General features: G+C 35.6%; 1 protein-coding gene across 18 annotated transcripts in view; it reads left to right on the forward strand.

Annotated features, from left to right (window-relative positions):
* The window catches only part of SYNE1 (spectrin repeat containing nuclear envelope protein 1), a 293,660-nt gene that overhangs the window by 83,168 nt on the left and 194,871 nt on the right, over positions 1 to 15,621 (forward strand). For 17 of the 18 annotated variants that reach the window (XM_074537722.1, XM_074537721.1, XM_074537729.1 and 14 more), the window contains 8 exons: positions 2,511 to 2,623; positions 3,155 to 3,323; positions 6,832 to 6,928; positions 8,269 to 8,471; positions 12,064 to 12,228; positions 13,699 to 13,851; positions 14,246 to 14,389; positions 14,718 to 14,891. In XM_074537722.1, the coding sequence (XP_074393823.1) occupies positions 2,511 to 2,623; positions 3,155 to 3,323; positions 6,832 to 6,928; positions 8,269 to 8,471; positions 12,064 to 12,228; positions 13,699 to 13,851; positions 14,246 to 14,389; positions 14,718 to 14,891 (1,218 nt within the window). Of the gene's footprint in view, positions 1 to 1,805; positions 1,969 to 2,510; positions 2,624 to 3,154; positions 3,324 to 6,831; positions 6,929 to 8,268; positions 8,472 to 12,063; positions 12,229 to 13,698; positions 13,852 to 14,245; positions 14,390 to 14,717; positions 14,892 to 15,621 lie in introns of those variants that run through there. The other variant, XM_074537735.1, reaches the window with a different exon arrangement.

Consider the following 15,621-nt stretch of genomic DNA (forward strand, 5'->3'; position numbering starts at 1 on the left):
GTTCTATGCTGAGTCCAAGTTCTCATTTAAAACCAAAGCAGTGAGTTTTTTTTCTGTGGATTTGCATAATATGTGTGAGAAAAATGTATTGGTGAAAAAATATGATGGTGAGATGATAAAAGAAACTGAACCAGTAAATGGAAGGGAAAAGATGCTGTAGAGAAAGGCAGTACTTGAGGTTGTATTGTTTTATATTTTTTATTTTTTCTCCTCTATCACTACTATATTAAAAATTTTTTTGTAAATTTGTTACTTTTTGTGTTTAGGATATGGGTAGGGTTTTTTCATCAAAAAGCAATGTTGTATCATGAAAAGCTGATAAGTTTCATGGTCACCTGATTCCTTTCTATTAAAACAATTGTAGCTTTTCTAACTTGAATAGGAACTAATTAAATTTTAAAAAAAGGTAAAATCTTAAGGAAGATACAATTTTTTTAGTCTTGTCTCTTGTAATGCTAAATTTCATTAATTTCTTGGTAGCATCAAAGATTTCAGGATTCATAGGATTTGAGATTTGTTTAAAAATAATTAACAAGTCAAACACTTTTGTTCTTAGAATGTGAACACTGTAGACCTCCTTTTGATACATTTATAAGAAGTCCAAAAGAGTGTGCCCTAAACTATTTTTTGTCTGCATCAGAAATGCTGTGGTGAAGGATTTCCATGCCAACAAGTTAACTTTGATTTAGGTTAATCTGTGCCAAGGGTGTTTTCCCATGGGAGTGGGATGGAAAAAGCTTCAAGAGAAGCATATATAATTATATCTGTTCCTGGAGTTTGTTTTGTTGCTCAGATTTGAATTGATGAATCCAAATGTGCTACTGGATAGTACCAGAAATGCATTCATGTATTTTTTCAGTCCTTGTTTCCTTGTGGCCTTCTGGTTTGTTTGTTTGTTTGGATTTGTTCAGATGACATCATTGCCTCCTTTTTATCTTTGTCTCATCTGACAATGGGTTATTTTAGTGAACTTTGTAGCTTATGACCTAATTGAATTTAGTACAAAATGTACAAGCTTATTTGGACAGACCTTGTACAATCAGGCAAGCACCTATGCTTATTTTAGTTGCTATTGCTACCGAGATCCAGGAATTAAGGGCAATGTCTGTGCTTGCTGAGGGTCATTTCCCAGAGCAGGATTTCATTTTATGAGCATGCTGTATATAAGTTTTCATGAGATTCCTGTTGATGTTGGATGAAACTGCTGTGATTTGTTTTGACTCACCAGTTAGGGGTGGGTGTTAGGGGCATCCCTTTGCCTCCTTTGCATCCCTTGTATGTCAAGGTCCCAAACACAGCTGAGATATTTGTTCCAAATCTTCCCTTTATGTGAGACTATGCCAGTCAGGAGTCTTCAGCATGGTAATATCAGCACATCACCTGCATCTGAGAAAGCCTAGCTCATTTCTCTTCACAGCAAGGTGTTGGCTGAAGCAGAAAACAATGGAAGCCCAGGCGGGTTGATGGGAATAGTGGGGCCATTTGGTGAGCTGAGCCAGAGAATTTCCACTGATTCCTCCTGTGCAAGCACCGAGATTTGGCTGGGGAGAAGCCCTTCCTTGGCACGTAGGAATAAATACATATGTAGGATCTGTGCAGAAGCTGCATTTTTTTCCCTGAGGTGGGAGAGGGGGAACCTTGGTACGATCTCCTTTGCTGGCAGGCTTCTGAGCACCTTGTGCTAGCAGCTGTCTGTCTGCAGTGAAAAACCCCCCACCATTCCGTGCTCTCTCGGGGGACTTGACGTGTTACTGCTAGGAGTATCTCTTCAAAGGCTGCTGCCAGTCATTCACTTCAATATGTAATCTCCGGGAAGCCATGTGAAGCGGTGTTGCTTAGTTACAGCTGAAGTGTGCTCTGCTGTAGGGCTCGCACTGCTACGGTTCAGATCGCAGCAATACAGGTCGGGTACCACATTCCGCAGTCGCTCGTGCAGGGCTGAGACAGCCATCCTGAAGTCTTTTGATGGTGAGAGAGTGAAAAGTTTACTAAATATGGAGTATGTACTTAGAGAAGGAGCTAGAGATCTTCCTCCTATATATAGTAGAGCAGATTAGTTGCTTAAAATTTCAGTCTATACTTAGCAAAGGTTAGTATCTGTTATAAAGATTTAAAGAGTAAATTTAGGAGGATTATGCTTTTGGGATGTTATCATACTGGCAGACTGAATTTCAGAGATTATTTAATGCAGTTAAGGGTTCTTGTTTTGTTAAATCTTTTGCAGTGTATCCTGTTTTAAAATCTTTTCTAATTGTTTGAAATGGCTGTAACAGAGCTTCACATAAGGAGGTTCCCTGGTGTAAACGTTTAAGTTGGTGTAAATGCTCATGTAGTGTGCATTACCTTGCATGGAAATGTAAGAGCACGATCAAATAGTTAACTACATTGAGTCAGCAGAGCCGGCTTAAAACTGTGCTTATTAGTTAGATAGCCTACTGTGAGCCTTTTCTCTCCCTCTCCTCCCTCCCCCCACTCTCTCAATATCTCTCTCTTTCTTAAAATCCAATCAGGATCTGCTGAAAAACATAGATGGTCACAAAAAGGCATTCCACGAGATCCACAGGACCAGGTCCGTTAATGGCGTGCCTGTTCCACATGACCAGTTAGAGGATATGGCAGACAGGTAAGGCTTTCAATCTGAAATGAAAAGCTTTTGTGCATGAAGGGAAGCCTGTTTGCTTTTTTATCTGTTCATGCAGTGATCCCTGTCTAGTTACATTGCTCAGTGGCAAACTGAGATGGATGGAAAAACCTTCTAGAATATACATAAAAATATACTGAAAAACCTGATGCTTTTAAGATTGATGAGAATCAAAATAAGGGATAAATTTTAGATAGGAGTACTTTTTTTATACTGATGCTGTTATTACTTGTCCCTGGAAGAAATGTTATATAACAGCCAGGATGCATGTGAAAAAAAAGAAAAATGACTTTGCAAAACTTAATAACAGAAGTGAACTGATATTTTCTATGATTAAAAAGAAATTTAATTAGTTTATTGTTCAAGAGCAGTCATTAGAATATCATCACACAAAGTTAAATGTTTGTAGATTCTAAATGAGGTGAAAGATTAGAAAAATATCCAAACTGCTTTCAGTCTCTTCTGCAGAAATGAATATTGCTCTATTATATTGTACTGTGATTCATTTTATAGGTTTAATTTTGTTGTCTCTTCATCTGAGCTCCATCTGTTGAAGATGGAGTTTCTGGAGCTGAAGTACCGTCTGCTGTCACTCTTAGTCTTTGCAGAATCAAAGTTAAAATCATGGATAATCAAATACGGAAGGCGAGAGTCCGTGGAACTGCTTCTTCAAAATTATATTGTAAGTTGGGGTTGTCCTCTTTTTATAACCATTTTTGAAATTCTCATATTTAAGTTTGCTAGAATTGTGTAAAAGAATAGACACAGATATCAGACTTGTCAGTCATCAACTTTATGACTGCATTCCTATGAAATATATATTCAGATGTGAATCTATCTTCCCCATGGAGGAACTTTAGTCCAAAGGCTAAAAGTAAAAATTATTCTCTTTGCATCATTTTTTGAAAAAGAGAAATATTATTCCAGCTGCTGTCTAGTGATTAATTTAGGAAGCATGTCTGGAGGTTCCAAATCTTAGATTTTTACTTCCTTTTTGTAGCAATTCCAGAGAAGTTAATTTAATCTCCTTTTACACCTGGATAGAAGCACTTTATAGTGAGTCTATACAGTTTTAAGAGTTAAAGACAGAGGAGGCATTTGGCATGCATTCACACACAATATTATTAGAGTGTTCCAAAAGACAAATAAAACAGAATGTTATTTTACCTTCATATATTTCTTTAATATAATATAATATACCTATAGGTGATTAATTTTCTTCTTTTAAAGAAAGATTTTTCTTTTCCTACTCATCATTAGTATATTAAACCGTTTTTTAAAATTTCTATTCTGGAAAGAGCTTGCTCCAGCTCTGTGTCAGCCATTTACAATGTTAAGGAACAGAAACCCTTGACTTACAAGTGTTCATTGATAAATTCTTCTTCAGTGTTACGCTGCTGCATCTTTTTAAATTCACACGTGCAGTGCCAAGTGTAGGTAGAATGATAGTACTGCTGCACTTCTACATTAGGGCATGAAGGATTCTTTCAAAAGCAGGGTTGGTCTAAATATATTTTTCCCTTCTATCTAATCCATATGGGGAAACTTGCACACAAAAATTAAGCCTGAAAAAAACCAATGCAGTTACAGAACCATTCAGAGCCAGGTCAATGAACAGAGAAAATTACTGATGTCCCCACTTTTTTGAGAAGAAAATTTCAAACTCAATGGAATTTGGGTGAAATTCTCACTCTTCAAAGTGTTTAAACTCTAGCAGTTATGGACACACAAAAATTCAGGAGTCAGTTAACCTTCTTTTATGGACAAGCTTTACAAGCTTCAGATAATTACTTGAATTAACTTAGTTTGCTGGAGTGATGTGCAATAACTAGGATTGTAGTCCACTTTTTTACTTTCTAAGGCTGTAAAAAAAACTACTCAAAGGTGACAAGGGAAATAATAAAACAGGGAATAGCTTGAATTTTCATGGTTTTTTAGTATCTTTTTTTTTTTTCCTTTAAGAGGAAGATGAAGTTATTAATTTGTATATTAGCTTGCAAGTGCCTCAACTGTTCTTGTAATTCAGACCACTGATGCTGAGGTGGTCTTTAGGGAAGGAAGATGCTTCCTTGCATTATTTTTGAAACTGTATAACATCAAAATGAGGAAATCAGGACAAGAAGATAAATCAATCTCATTTTCACTCTTGAAATGGCCTTGACTTCTGCTCCTTCAAGATGCAATGGAGAGAGAATTTATGTGCTTTGGCTTACCTGGGACCAGTTTTCTAGGACTAAGGGACAAGTGTTACTCTTCCAGTATATTAGGAGTCTTACATAGGAAGACTGTAGTCAGTACCTTAGAGTCAGAGTGATTATATTAGCAGGAGATAAAAATGTAAGTCTGTTTGTCTGCCAAAACAGACTGGGGAATGTCAGCATTCTAGGAACATGCGTAATTAGGATCTGGATAGAACATATGCCTGGAAAATATTTATGTACTGTAGCTTAAAAATAAAAGTGGTGATTTTTACTTAATCTTAACATCTTTTTACCCGTCTGTCATACACCAGAAGTAAAGGTCAGCACAGACTTGCACACCATCAACCTGAATAATAACTTGTACCAAATTCCACTGTAATGGACATACTAGGTACAGTTATCCATGGGTTTTACCCCACGGAAATGTGTTGTAGCACTGCTGTGTTAGCACTTTTTTAGCATCATATGCTACACTGCTTTGAGAAAGCTGCTTATTTTCTTCAAGGAGTCTTGTCAGATGGTAGACAATATTAATCAGTAAAATGTCTTTATTTAATTTTTGGAAACATTTCAGATAGCTCTTGATATCAGTGTTATATAATTTTTTTTGCTCTTTCATGGGAAGTCTTGGAGGTTTTGGTTCAGATTAACATGTCTGCATGGGTTTGGCAAAGGTGAAATCATGAGTCTGTCACACAATTCATGATAAAGCCTGTAGGTTTTCATACATGGCGGATTTTGTTTTAACAGGAGAACAGAGAAAAATTGTGATTGTTCTTGACTTCTAGTTTCCTTAGTAATAAACACAGTTCTAAATTATCTACTAGATAGCTGTTGTAACCTGACATAGCAACTGTTAAAGGTTTTAAATAGAAAGGTTTTAGATATATACTGGCAGAATTATTTTTAAGTGCATTTTTCATGTTATATAATATGGATTTATGGACACACAAGATCTGGTTCTCCTGTAAAAATACATTGAACATGGACTTCATTTGAAACCTGGTTTAATCAAAATCCCACTTGCCTGATTTTGTCTATTCTGGCATTCAAACATATGTGGGGGTATGCTTCCTTAATTTTGTAATCTGAGGAGGAATGAGATGCAACATAAATTAAAGAACCATTCCAAATTTTACCTTTCTCTTCCTCTTTTAACACTGGTAATGCAAGATATAATGTGCTTGCATAATGTAGAGCTATAATTCTGTATTGCACTTAAAGGAAATAACATTTCTGAAAGACATGTAAAAAAAGGTCAGTTTCATTTGCCATAAGGGATAAGGAGGCATAAATGTCAGAGGCATATATTTTTTACCAAAATATTTCCAGATAATTTATTCATCGCACTTTAACACATCACAGAGCTAAACCATCACTCACAAAGGAACAGAACTGTGTCACACTTTGGAAAAGCAGCATCTCTTTGCGCAGTGTTTCCATGATCTTACTTTTTGGCAATTTCAAAGGAGGTAAAGAAAAATTGAAGAATAAAGCAAAAGTTTTTCATCTATTAAGGTGTAACCTGTCTTGCTGCAAAGGCTTAATACAGGAACAATTGGATTTGATTTTTGTGACAACATCTATGAAGGAAAATTTCTGTTTTATTAAAATGACTTCACTTAGTTTTGAGTGTAAAACAGTTTTCATTAAACAACTTGTTAGTTACTCAGTTTCTGTATATTCTAAGTATCATGTGCTAGTGATTTCCAGCAAGACAGCAAAGAAGGAACTTCAAATAACCTTTCCATGTGGAAAGTAAATAAATCTGTATTTGACATTATATACTCTGCTGTACCATTAAATTGAAAAGGTGACATTTGTATGCTGTTTAATAATTATGTTATTAAAATATTATTTTATAATGATGAAAATATGAATAGAGGAATAAAGAAGTTAAATGTCATCATCAGTATCCTGATGTAATTTTATATAAATTATTGCTAATCCTAATGCCCATCTTTATTTTATCTGTTTTTCTCTTTTCAGTCTGTTATTGAAAATAGTAAGTTCTTTGAGCAGTATGAAGTTACCTACCAGATCTTGAAACGAGCAGCTGAAATGTATGCCAAAGCAAATGGCTCAGGTAAATGTCTATATTTCTTTGTCACTCGCATGTGGGCACCTGGTCCAGAGCAGGCTGCTGCTTCTGACTCTCCAGAGGAGGGGGGTGGTCATATTCAGACTTCCTCCTGGGAAAAGCCCATTGTCCATGCTAACTCTTGGATTATTTCAGTGTTATTAATTTGGGATAAAAAATTGTGACAGGAACCAAGTTAGGAGTAGGGAAAATAGTGTTCTAGTGGCTGGAAATACTGCCTGGCTTCACTTAATTTAAAAGAAAAAGGCAACTGGGAGTTGTTCCCAGTATTGTAGTTGCAAAATCATCCTTTGGTTTATTGGAGGTTCCTCATTAAGTTTGAAAACCTGCAAGAGGAACTCAAATGGTAGTTGCAATATGGACATACATGAGAAAAAATGTATAGCTGATTCAACAGCTGGCTCCTGTCATTTCTGAATGCTGCTGAGTTCAGTGAGAATTCCAGGGCAATATTTGACCTAGATAGTTACAGACATGAGATCACATTAATCTGTAGCACGATAATGTCTTTGGAGGATTGTTGCAGCTGCTGCTAAGGGGGGGAAGAAATGGATACTTTTGTTTGCTGTAAAATTTAAATTGATAGTGACACTCAAGTTTTACAAAAGTAAACATTTTTCCAAGCTATTCTTACAAAGAACAAAAGTCAGAGACTTATTCAAAGCTATTAATAAAATCCAGTAGCAAATTCTTTTCTAAAGAACAAATGCTAACATATATTAATTCAGTAATAGCAGTTCAAATTGGCTAAAAACTCTTTAAAACAAATATATTCTGCATATTCTGTAAAGTCTTTGCTTGCCCTTTATTCTTCTTTCTGGAAGAAAATGGAACGAGGACACATTTTTTCCTTTATTGCCATGTGGAAAATGCTAAAAGTTAAATGGCAAAAATTAGCAGCGGCTTGGTTTCAATGTCAATGGCAGGAAGACCAGAATTTCATTCCATACTTTTCAATGTAGACATAATATGTGTTTTTATATTATGCAACTCTCATTTGCTACTATTTTTAAGTCAAGCCTGTCTCTTGATTTCTTTTATTGCAGATTTGAAATGGACACCACACACAATATGTAGTGTTACTGTTTTAATTTAGCACTCATTTTATGTACTTTCCTAAGTCTTTAATTCACACATTTAATTTCTCAGTCATGATCTTGTGCTAAAATTGGGCTATGAACTGAACATTCGTATATAAAAGCCTACTGAAATAGAAGTTACATTAAAATAACATTCCCTGATGACAGTGAATAAGCATGATATAAAGTTAATCTGTACAGAAATGGTAATGAAACAAAATAATCAATGTTTTTCCTGTATCTCAGTGGAAGAAGTTGAGAATGTGATGAAATTCATGAGTGACACCACAGCTCAGTGGAGGAACCTCTCAGTAGAGGTGAGAAGTGTAAGAAGCATGCTGGAAGAAGTAATTGCTAATTGGGACAGATACAGCAGCACTGTGGCAGGTCTGCAAGCTTGGCTTGAAGATGCTGAAAAAATGCTGAATCAGCCTGAACATTCCAAAAAGGTATGTAGCATATTCATATGGCTGTTTTGTAAATTGTGAAACACTGAATTTTTTTTTTTTTTGCATTTGCTTAGGTTTTGCTCAGACTTGGACATCCTGTCTTCATTCAACACAGGAGATTCAGTGTTTGCTTGTATAGCATCTAGAGACAAATATATGTGTACCCAAGTATATACATATATATATATACACAATAGAGAAAGCCTTTTCTGTGGTACCATGACTAGAGGCATCTTTGACATGAATACAGGGCAGCAGTATTGCTGAGAGATAGGAATGTTGCATGATTCATTCAAAGGCAAATACAGCTCTTAGCACCAAAGTGAGTAATCAGGGACTACCTGTAAAGACATTTCCACTGACTGTTCTAGATGACAGATTTCAGTACTCATAACCTTCAAAGAGCAGTGTCATTAATATGTGTTGCTATATTTGATGGCTGATTAATAAACCCATTTCCCTGGCATTTCAGAAATCTTTTAGACAATTGATTTTGGAGACCTGAAGTTATAAAGATGGTTCTTCTGGTTAGTTTTTTTTTTTTTTTCCCTGTTGTAATGTTAGAGTACTGAGGCACTGAGATTTAGGTTTGTAAACCTTCAATAATAACCTGGATTGACTTGAATAGTCCTGTGTTTAATAGGTGCTGAATTTGCACCTGATCCCAATATAACAGCTGTATAGCTCTTCACACTCAAGTAGGGTTCTCATGGGCTGTAAGACGGCAAACTGACATCAGGTCAGGAATGAGCATTTCATGTTATGTGAAAAAAACAGTATGTTCTTTTTAAAAGTTTTTTAGTTCAAACTGATGTAAATTAATGGAATACATTTTTTAAAATAAAGTAAAACAGTGAAAAAAAACAGTGTGGCATAATATAGATACAAAAAATTATTACTAGGCAGGAAGGATGACTTCTGCTGATCAGGGTGATCTTAGATAATGGTGGATGTTTTATGTAAGTAACTGAACAATGATTAAAATTAAATATTCTTAAATCCATGTATATGAATAAAATCAAAACATTTACTTTTCTGTTTAGATGTATAACTTTATCTTCAAAGATTTTCAAAGCAGAAATTTGAACATACCCATACAGTATATACTTGCTTTTTGTTTCTAACATAAATCCAAAAATAATTCCTTTCATTCTGATATATGATTTCAAGAAATTCAAGAAATCTTGTTGAAAACCTTAGACTTGAAGCTTTATTCTTCCCAAAATGCTAATTTTTTTCTTAAAAATAATTGGCTCAAACCTGTTAAAGGTTACTGAGTGATAGCATCTGTCTGTAGACTGACATACATATTTAAAAGTTACTTCTACTTTTAATGTTGAATTTGGCTCTCCACAGCAATAATGTTCACTTAGATAGTTGCAAGGATAGGTCTGATTTAGCAGTTTTAAAATCAATTCTTATAGTGGTTTGTAAAATTAAGTTTTACAGCCATGAAGAAAAAACATCTGGAACACCAGGTGAAAGATGATAACTATTGTTTGGAATATGGCATCAAACATTTTTAACATTTCGAAATACTTTTTTCTGTAAAGCCACAACGATATCAGTAATATGATACAAAGTTGCCCATTTCCATCCCTTACCTGTATTACTTAAGGCCTCTATATCCTATCCTAGGCAGAGACCACAGTAGCCCTTCATCATGCTGTCATGATTTTGTTTTCTTTGCGTTATCTCTGCATTATTTCCAGACCAGCATGTTTGATTTGGAAGAGAAAGTGCCCTGTTGGCTTTCTCATTGGCTTCAGTTTTCAGAAACCTTATTGTGAATCTGTAATACTGAAGATGTTGCAAAAAAAATTACCAGTATGCTTGGATTTTTCAAGCTGTTCCTTCTACAGCTCCTTTGTTTACTTCCACTACCTCTTAAGCACTTTCCATAATTTCACTCTGACTGCATCCTCCCACACTTTCCTCACACAGCTCTATCCAAAAGGTTTTAGAGAGCTTCTAGATCTCATCTAGTGGCTTCCTTGAAAAGAGGTGCAGTGTTTTAATTGACAATGATGTGTGCTTCCCAAACTTGTTTAAAATTAGCACGTCTTAGGTTGGCTTCTGAAATGGAGAGCCTCCCTAGCCAGGTCTGCAGAAGGTAATGGTTTGTGGGAATAAGGTGCGGAAGCAAGGATGTGAGTAGTTCATTCCACATGTTTTTTTCTTCTTGCCCTCTAATGAGCCTGACCATTGGAAAGCTGACCAGTGCCAGATTCAGTAGACTTTCTTTCTTTTGGATGTGCTCATACAGGTTAGCCTTTGTACAAAGCAAGGGGGTTGCTCCACTGCAAGTGAAAAAAGCTTCAAACTGCAGATGCAGTTTATTGAGCTGATTAAATTTTTTCACTGATATTTTAGTACAGAGCACCTGAATCCTATTGATTTCAGCTTTAAGGAACTGAAACACTGTGTGGTGTTCAATTCTCTCTTCAGTATATTTGACCAGTATACAACCATGTGACTTTTTCTTTACAGTTGCATCTGAATTTCTTTTATATGGGGCTGGGTTCTGACAAATACAGTTTCAGAACTGTAGCTCTGAAACTTGGGGTGTCTGAAAGTGTGATTGGATAGGAATTTTTCTCATATACCATTGAGCAAAGGACTGTATTCGACTGTCACATGGAAGGTGAATGGTTTTGGAATTATAGGGTAGATTGATAGTTGTAAACAAAATGCATCACTGCCCCTCCTAAATCTGAGGATCAGGTAGCTTGAATGCTTCTGATTACTCCTTCTCCCCTGAAGGAAGACATCCTCATGATCCAGTCTGTTTGGAACAGACTGTGCTATTCATTGAATTATGCACTGTTTGTGAGAAGGGTACCGGGGACAAGCCAAAACCATGTCAGAGAAGATGTGGACAGTCATGAGACAGTGCTTGAGTCCTGTTTTGTTTATGATATAGGTGGAGCCATTGAGCCCAGGGATACCTGCCTTAGGAACTATTGCCCATTGTCAGGAACAGAGAAAAGGAGGGAATTTGTGTTCTCTACCAGTTTATGTGCACATACCTGCCTGCAAGATGCATACAGTTTATTAGGCTGTCTCAGCAAGGGGGACAAAATCACTGACAGCCATCTCTTTCCCCTCTGTGCTCACCTGCACTGAGATAAAAGGAAGCAGTGATAAAAAAATAAGTCTTCAAAGGCCTTGTGAGAGGCCAGACCTTGGAATGCTGCATGTGGTTCACAGGAGGGAAAGGACCACTCCACAGCTTGCATATGGCTGGGTTACTGTCAGCCCACACTGTTTAAGGACAACACAGAAAATACTTGACTTCTAACAGCATTTTCAATTGTGGGTTTTTCTCTTAAGGAGGAGTTTCATTGCTTTAACTGAAGTCACTCTGGAGTAAAATGAGCTGTAAGTAAACTGGCAGTAATTTTTAATTCCACAGGTTATATTCACTGACATTAAAATCCTGTTGTAGCATATTTGATGCGAAGAGCATCAGAGGATAATTGCTCAACAAGATTTTATCAAGTCATGAGCGGTTGATTAAATTTTAGGTTTATGATTTAAGATAAAGACTAATTGAAAAAGGTTTTGGAACTGTTTTTATTTTCTTCCTCAGGATTTCTTCCGGCACTTACCTCATTGGATCCAACAGCACACAGCCATGAATGATGCTGGTAATTTTCTAATTGAAACATGTGATGAGACCATTTCCAGAGACCTTAAACAGCAGCTTCTGTTGCTAAATGGAAGATGGAGAGAATTGTTTATGCAAGTTAAGCAGGTGAGTGATTTTGCCCTTGTAACTTTTAAATATTTACTTTGTCATTTCCAGGCAAGCAAGACAGATTGCCCTGTTAGCAGGACTATAGAACAGCTTTCTAAAGTGCCTAACTGTTCATCAGTACTTAAATTAGAAATTACTCCCTGACAGTAATTTATTGTATTTGGGCTCTTCTTTTATTTACCTTTTTGGTTATACAGCTGTTTGGAGGCTGGTGAGGGGACATTTTCAACTAAACTGTAGTTTTTCATCACCTGTCTTGATGCATTATTATTGATACATAACTTCTACTGTTCTACAGAGAAAATTACTTTTTCAGTACCTACTGCTACTGTAAAAACTCTGTAAAGCTAAACAGTGAACATAGTGAAAATTATTATTTTTACTACTCTTTAAAGAAAGCTCCTTCCAATCATTGTATGGCAGCCACTAAATGTTTCCCCATTTTGGTCAGACTATTTCTACCTTGCCTACAAGCAGGCTCTTATAGTAAACTAATAAACCTACCCTTTACCTCATGTAAGAGATTCATCTGATACAAAAGGAATTGTGGTTTCCATAGTTGCTCTTTAAAAATCAAAAAGAAGATGTGATCTTAGTTACACAGAACTATCTCATACCTCATAAACACGTTAGAAAATATCTTTGTTCTAGTCAATATACATCTATCAATATTGTCCCCTTTCAGTGATTTTTAAATAGCAGTTGCCTGTTGGAAGGTACTGAATCTGCTTCCTTTACTTGGTGTTATTATCTCCTATGCAGTCAAGTTAAAAGCAAAAGGGGAAAATTATTGTCTCTCTTCTATTGTAACTTTTCCAGACTGTTGACAAGAATGTTCTCAAGCTTTGCTTGCTGATGCTATTTAGGGTGATTCACTGATGTAAATGTCTCTTCCACTACTTATGCAGCTTCTTTCATGTGCTGGCTATGTGGGGTTTTTTTCTCACAGGCTTTTTCACCATTTCTGTCGCACAGCTCTTTCTACTTTTTAAGGCATGTGTTTCCCCTTCCTCCAGCCAGCATTCCTTTATTAAGATTTCCCTTATTCTTTAGTTTTTCTAGACTTTTCATGTTTTATTCTCTTTGCTGAATTTTCAAAATTGGTATTGTAGGTAGTGAGAAATCAATTGGACTGTTGATTCTAGGGTAGAAACAAACGAGTCTGGCATTCTCCAGACCTTAAAAGAGGCTGACCTCCTGTATGGCTGACCTTCATCTTAGCATCATTACTATTGAAACTAATGCAGATGATGAATTTAGATTACTTTCCCTTATATTGTATTTCATTGAATGGAATATTTCCAGCAAACAATTGCACTGAAAGCATGCTAATTCTGTTAAATCATTATTTATTTGCTAAGTATGTAATTTGGTCTAATTTGGGTTGGGGTTTTTTTGTTTTGTTTAGGGTTTTTTTATTGTTACTTTGTCTTGTTTTGTATTTTTGCTTTTCTTTCTCTTTTTTAGTATGCTCGAGCAGATGAACTGGACAAAATGAGGAAGGAGTATGTGGATGGTGTGGCCCATCTGACAGCTTTTATTGATGGAAGCAATGCAAAATTTTCAGTCCCTGTAGAAGTGTCCTTTCATGATGTCAAAATGTTTGTGCAAGATTTAGAAGTAAGTGTCTGCCTTTTGTTTCTTTCTTCCTCTTTCAAAAGAAAGAAAATTGCAAATATTTAATTCTGATAGCATAAAATTATTTTAGTATGCATTCCCATTATTAATTGGGTTTTTACCAGTGGTGCTTCTTTTTTGTATGATTTCAGGTATATATAAAATATATATAGTTGTAATCTATTAATGACATTTTTTAGAGCAAATTTCCAAAACACTGTCTCAGTAGATATTTCTTTCTTTGTAGTTTCAAATCACATTCAGGTGAGTTGACTCTGAATCTATTCAGGTTGATACTCTCTGGCTCAATTTTCATGGATTTGAAGTATGATCCAGTGTTCATCTCCCATGAATGCATAAATACTGTTGTTGAAATCTTTTTAAACTCTTGTTTCAGAATATCAAGCAGAAATTGCCTGCAATGGAAGCTCAGTACAAAGCGGTTTCAAGGACAGTGCAACTTATTACAAAAGAAGTTTCCCAAGAGGAAGCCAATGAAATGCTGGCAACTTTGACAAGGCTCAAAGAGCAGCTGGGCAAGGTTGCAGAATGCTTTTTTTTGCTACAAATTGTAGACTGTTGTAATAATGAACAGTAGGGTCCTGTACATAAATTCTCACAGATATGCGTTTGAACAAGTACATAGTTGTAACAATAGATTGATTCAGGATGGAGGAGGTCTTACTTCTCTTAAATGCTAAGACTACCATCCTTAAATTTAATACTCTTTTCATTAAGGAGTAATTCAAGATCAGGACTACTCTATCTTAAAAAAGAGTAGGTAACAACTATGTAAACTTACATGCAGAAAAAGCTGCTATTTATTGAATTTTACAACTGTTTCAATAACTGTTTTTCTTGACCACAAGGTTAAGGAGTATTCCAGTGCCCTGCTGTATGAATGCCAACGTCTCCTGTCTCCACTGGAAGAACTGGAGAAACAAATCACACATTTTTATGAATCTCTTGAAAAAGTAAATGAAATCATTTCCATCCTGGATCCTGAAGCACAACCAACAACTGTTCTCAAACAAAAAGCCCAAGTAAGTTTCAAAAGCATCTCACAAAGGTCTGCTGCCTCTGAGTATTTGCAATCATCTTTCTAACAATTTGGATTGTAACTCTGTAAGTTGAGCAGATATTCAGGCAACAGATGAAGCCTTATCCTAAAGTCAGCTAGGCATAAATACAAAAAAAAATTTGAAACTTTTGTTCCTATCTAGTGTCCTGGTTTAAATCCAAGAAGTAAACATAAGACTTTTTTTTTTTTTAAATCTAGTGGAAATTGGACTGAAATACAAGAAATACATTGGTTTTTTTATTAAGCAGATCAAAAATCAAGATCAGAAACTTCTCTAAATTTCCTTGGACTATTATTGAAGTTTTTTAAGGGCTTGAAACGTGCTTTATTTGAAATTACTTGCAGTATAGCATTAACTATTCTTAATGGCTAAAAAGCATTTCTTTTTGGAGGAATTCCAAGCTAGTCACAACTCCCTTGAAAAGTTAAATGAAAGTAGGATTTTTAAAACTTTTTTTCAGCCTGTACTATTTCATGCATGTTTTCTTTTTCTCTCTTTTTAAAAGTATATTTCTTATGACTTAATGTAATTTATAATGAAATCTGAATTCCAAAAGCTGACATGAAGGATTAATTTGTTGAAAGGCAAGGAAGGTTGAGATCTCAACATGCTACTGACAGCTGTCATTCCTATGTCACTGTTGGTAATTTCAGTTATACTATAAATACAGAAATACCATAAAATTAAATCA

The sequence above is a fragment of the Zonotrichia albicollis genome, chromosome 3 (assembly GCF_047830755.1).
Source record: "Zonotrichia albicollis isolate bZonAlb1 chromosome 3, bZonAlb1.hap1, whole genome shotgun sequence".
Taxonomy (NCBI): domain Eukaryota; kingdom Metazoa; phylum Chordata; class Aves; order Passeriformes; family Passerellidae; genus Zonotrichia; species Zonotrichia albicollis.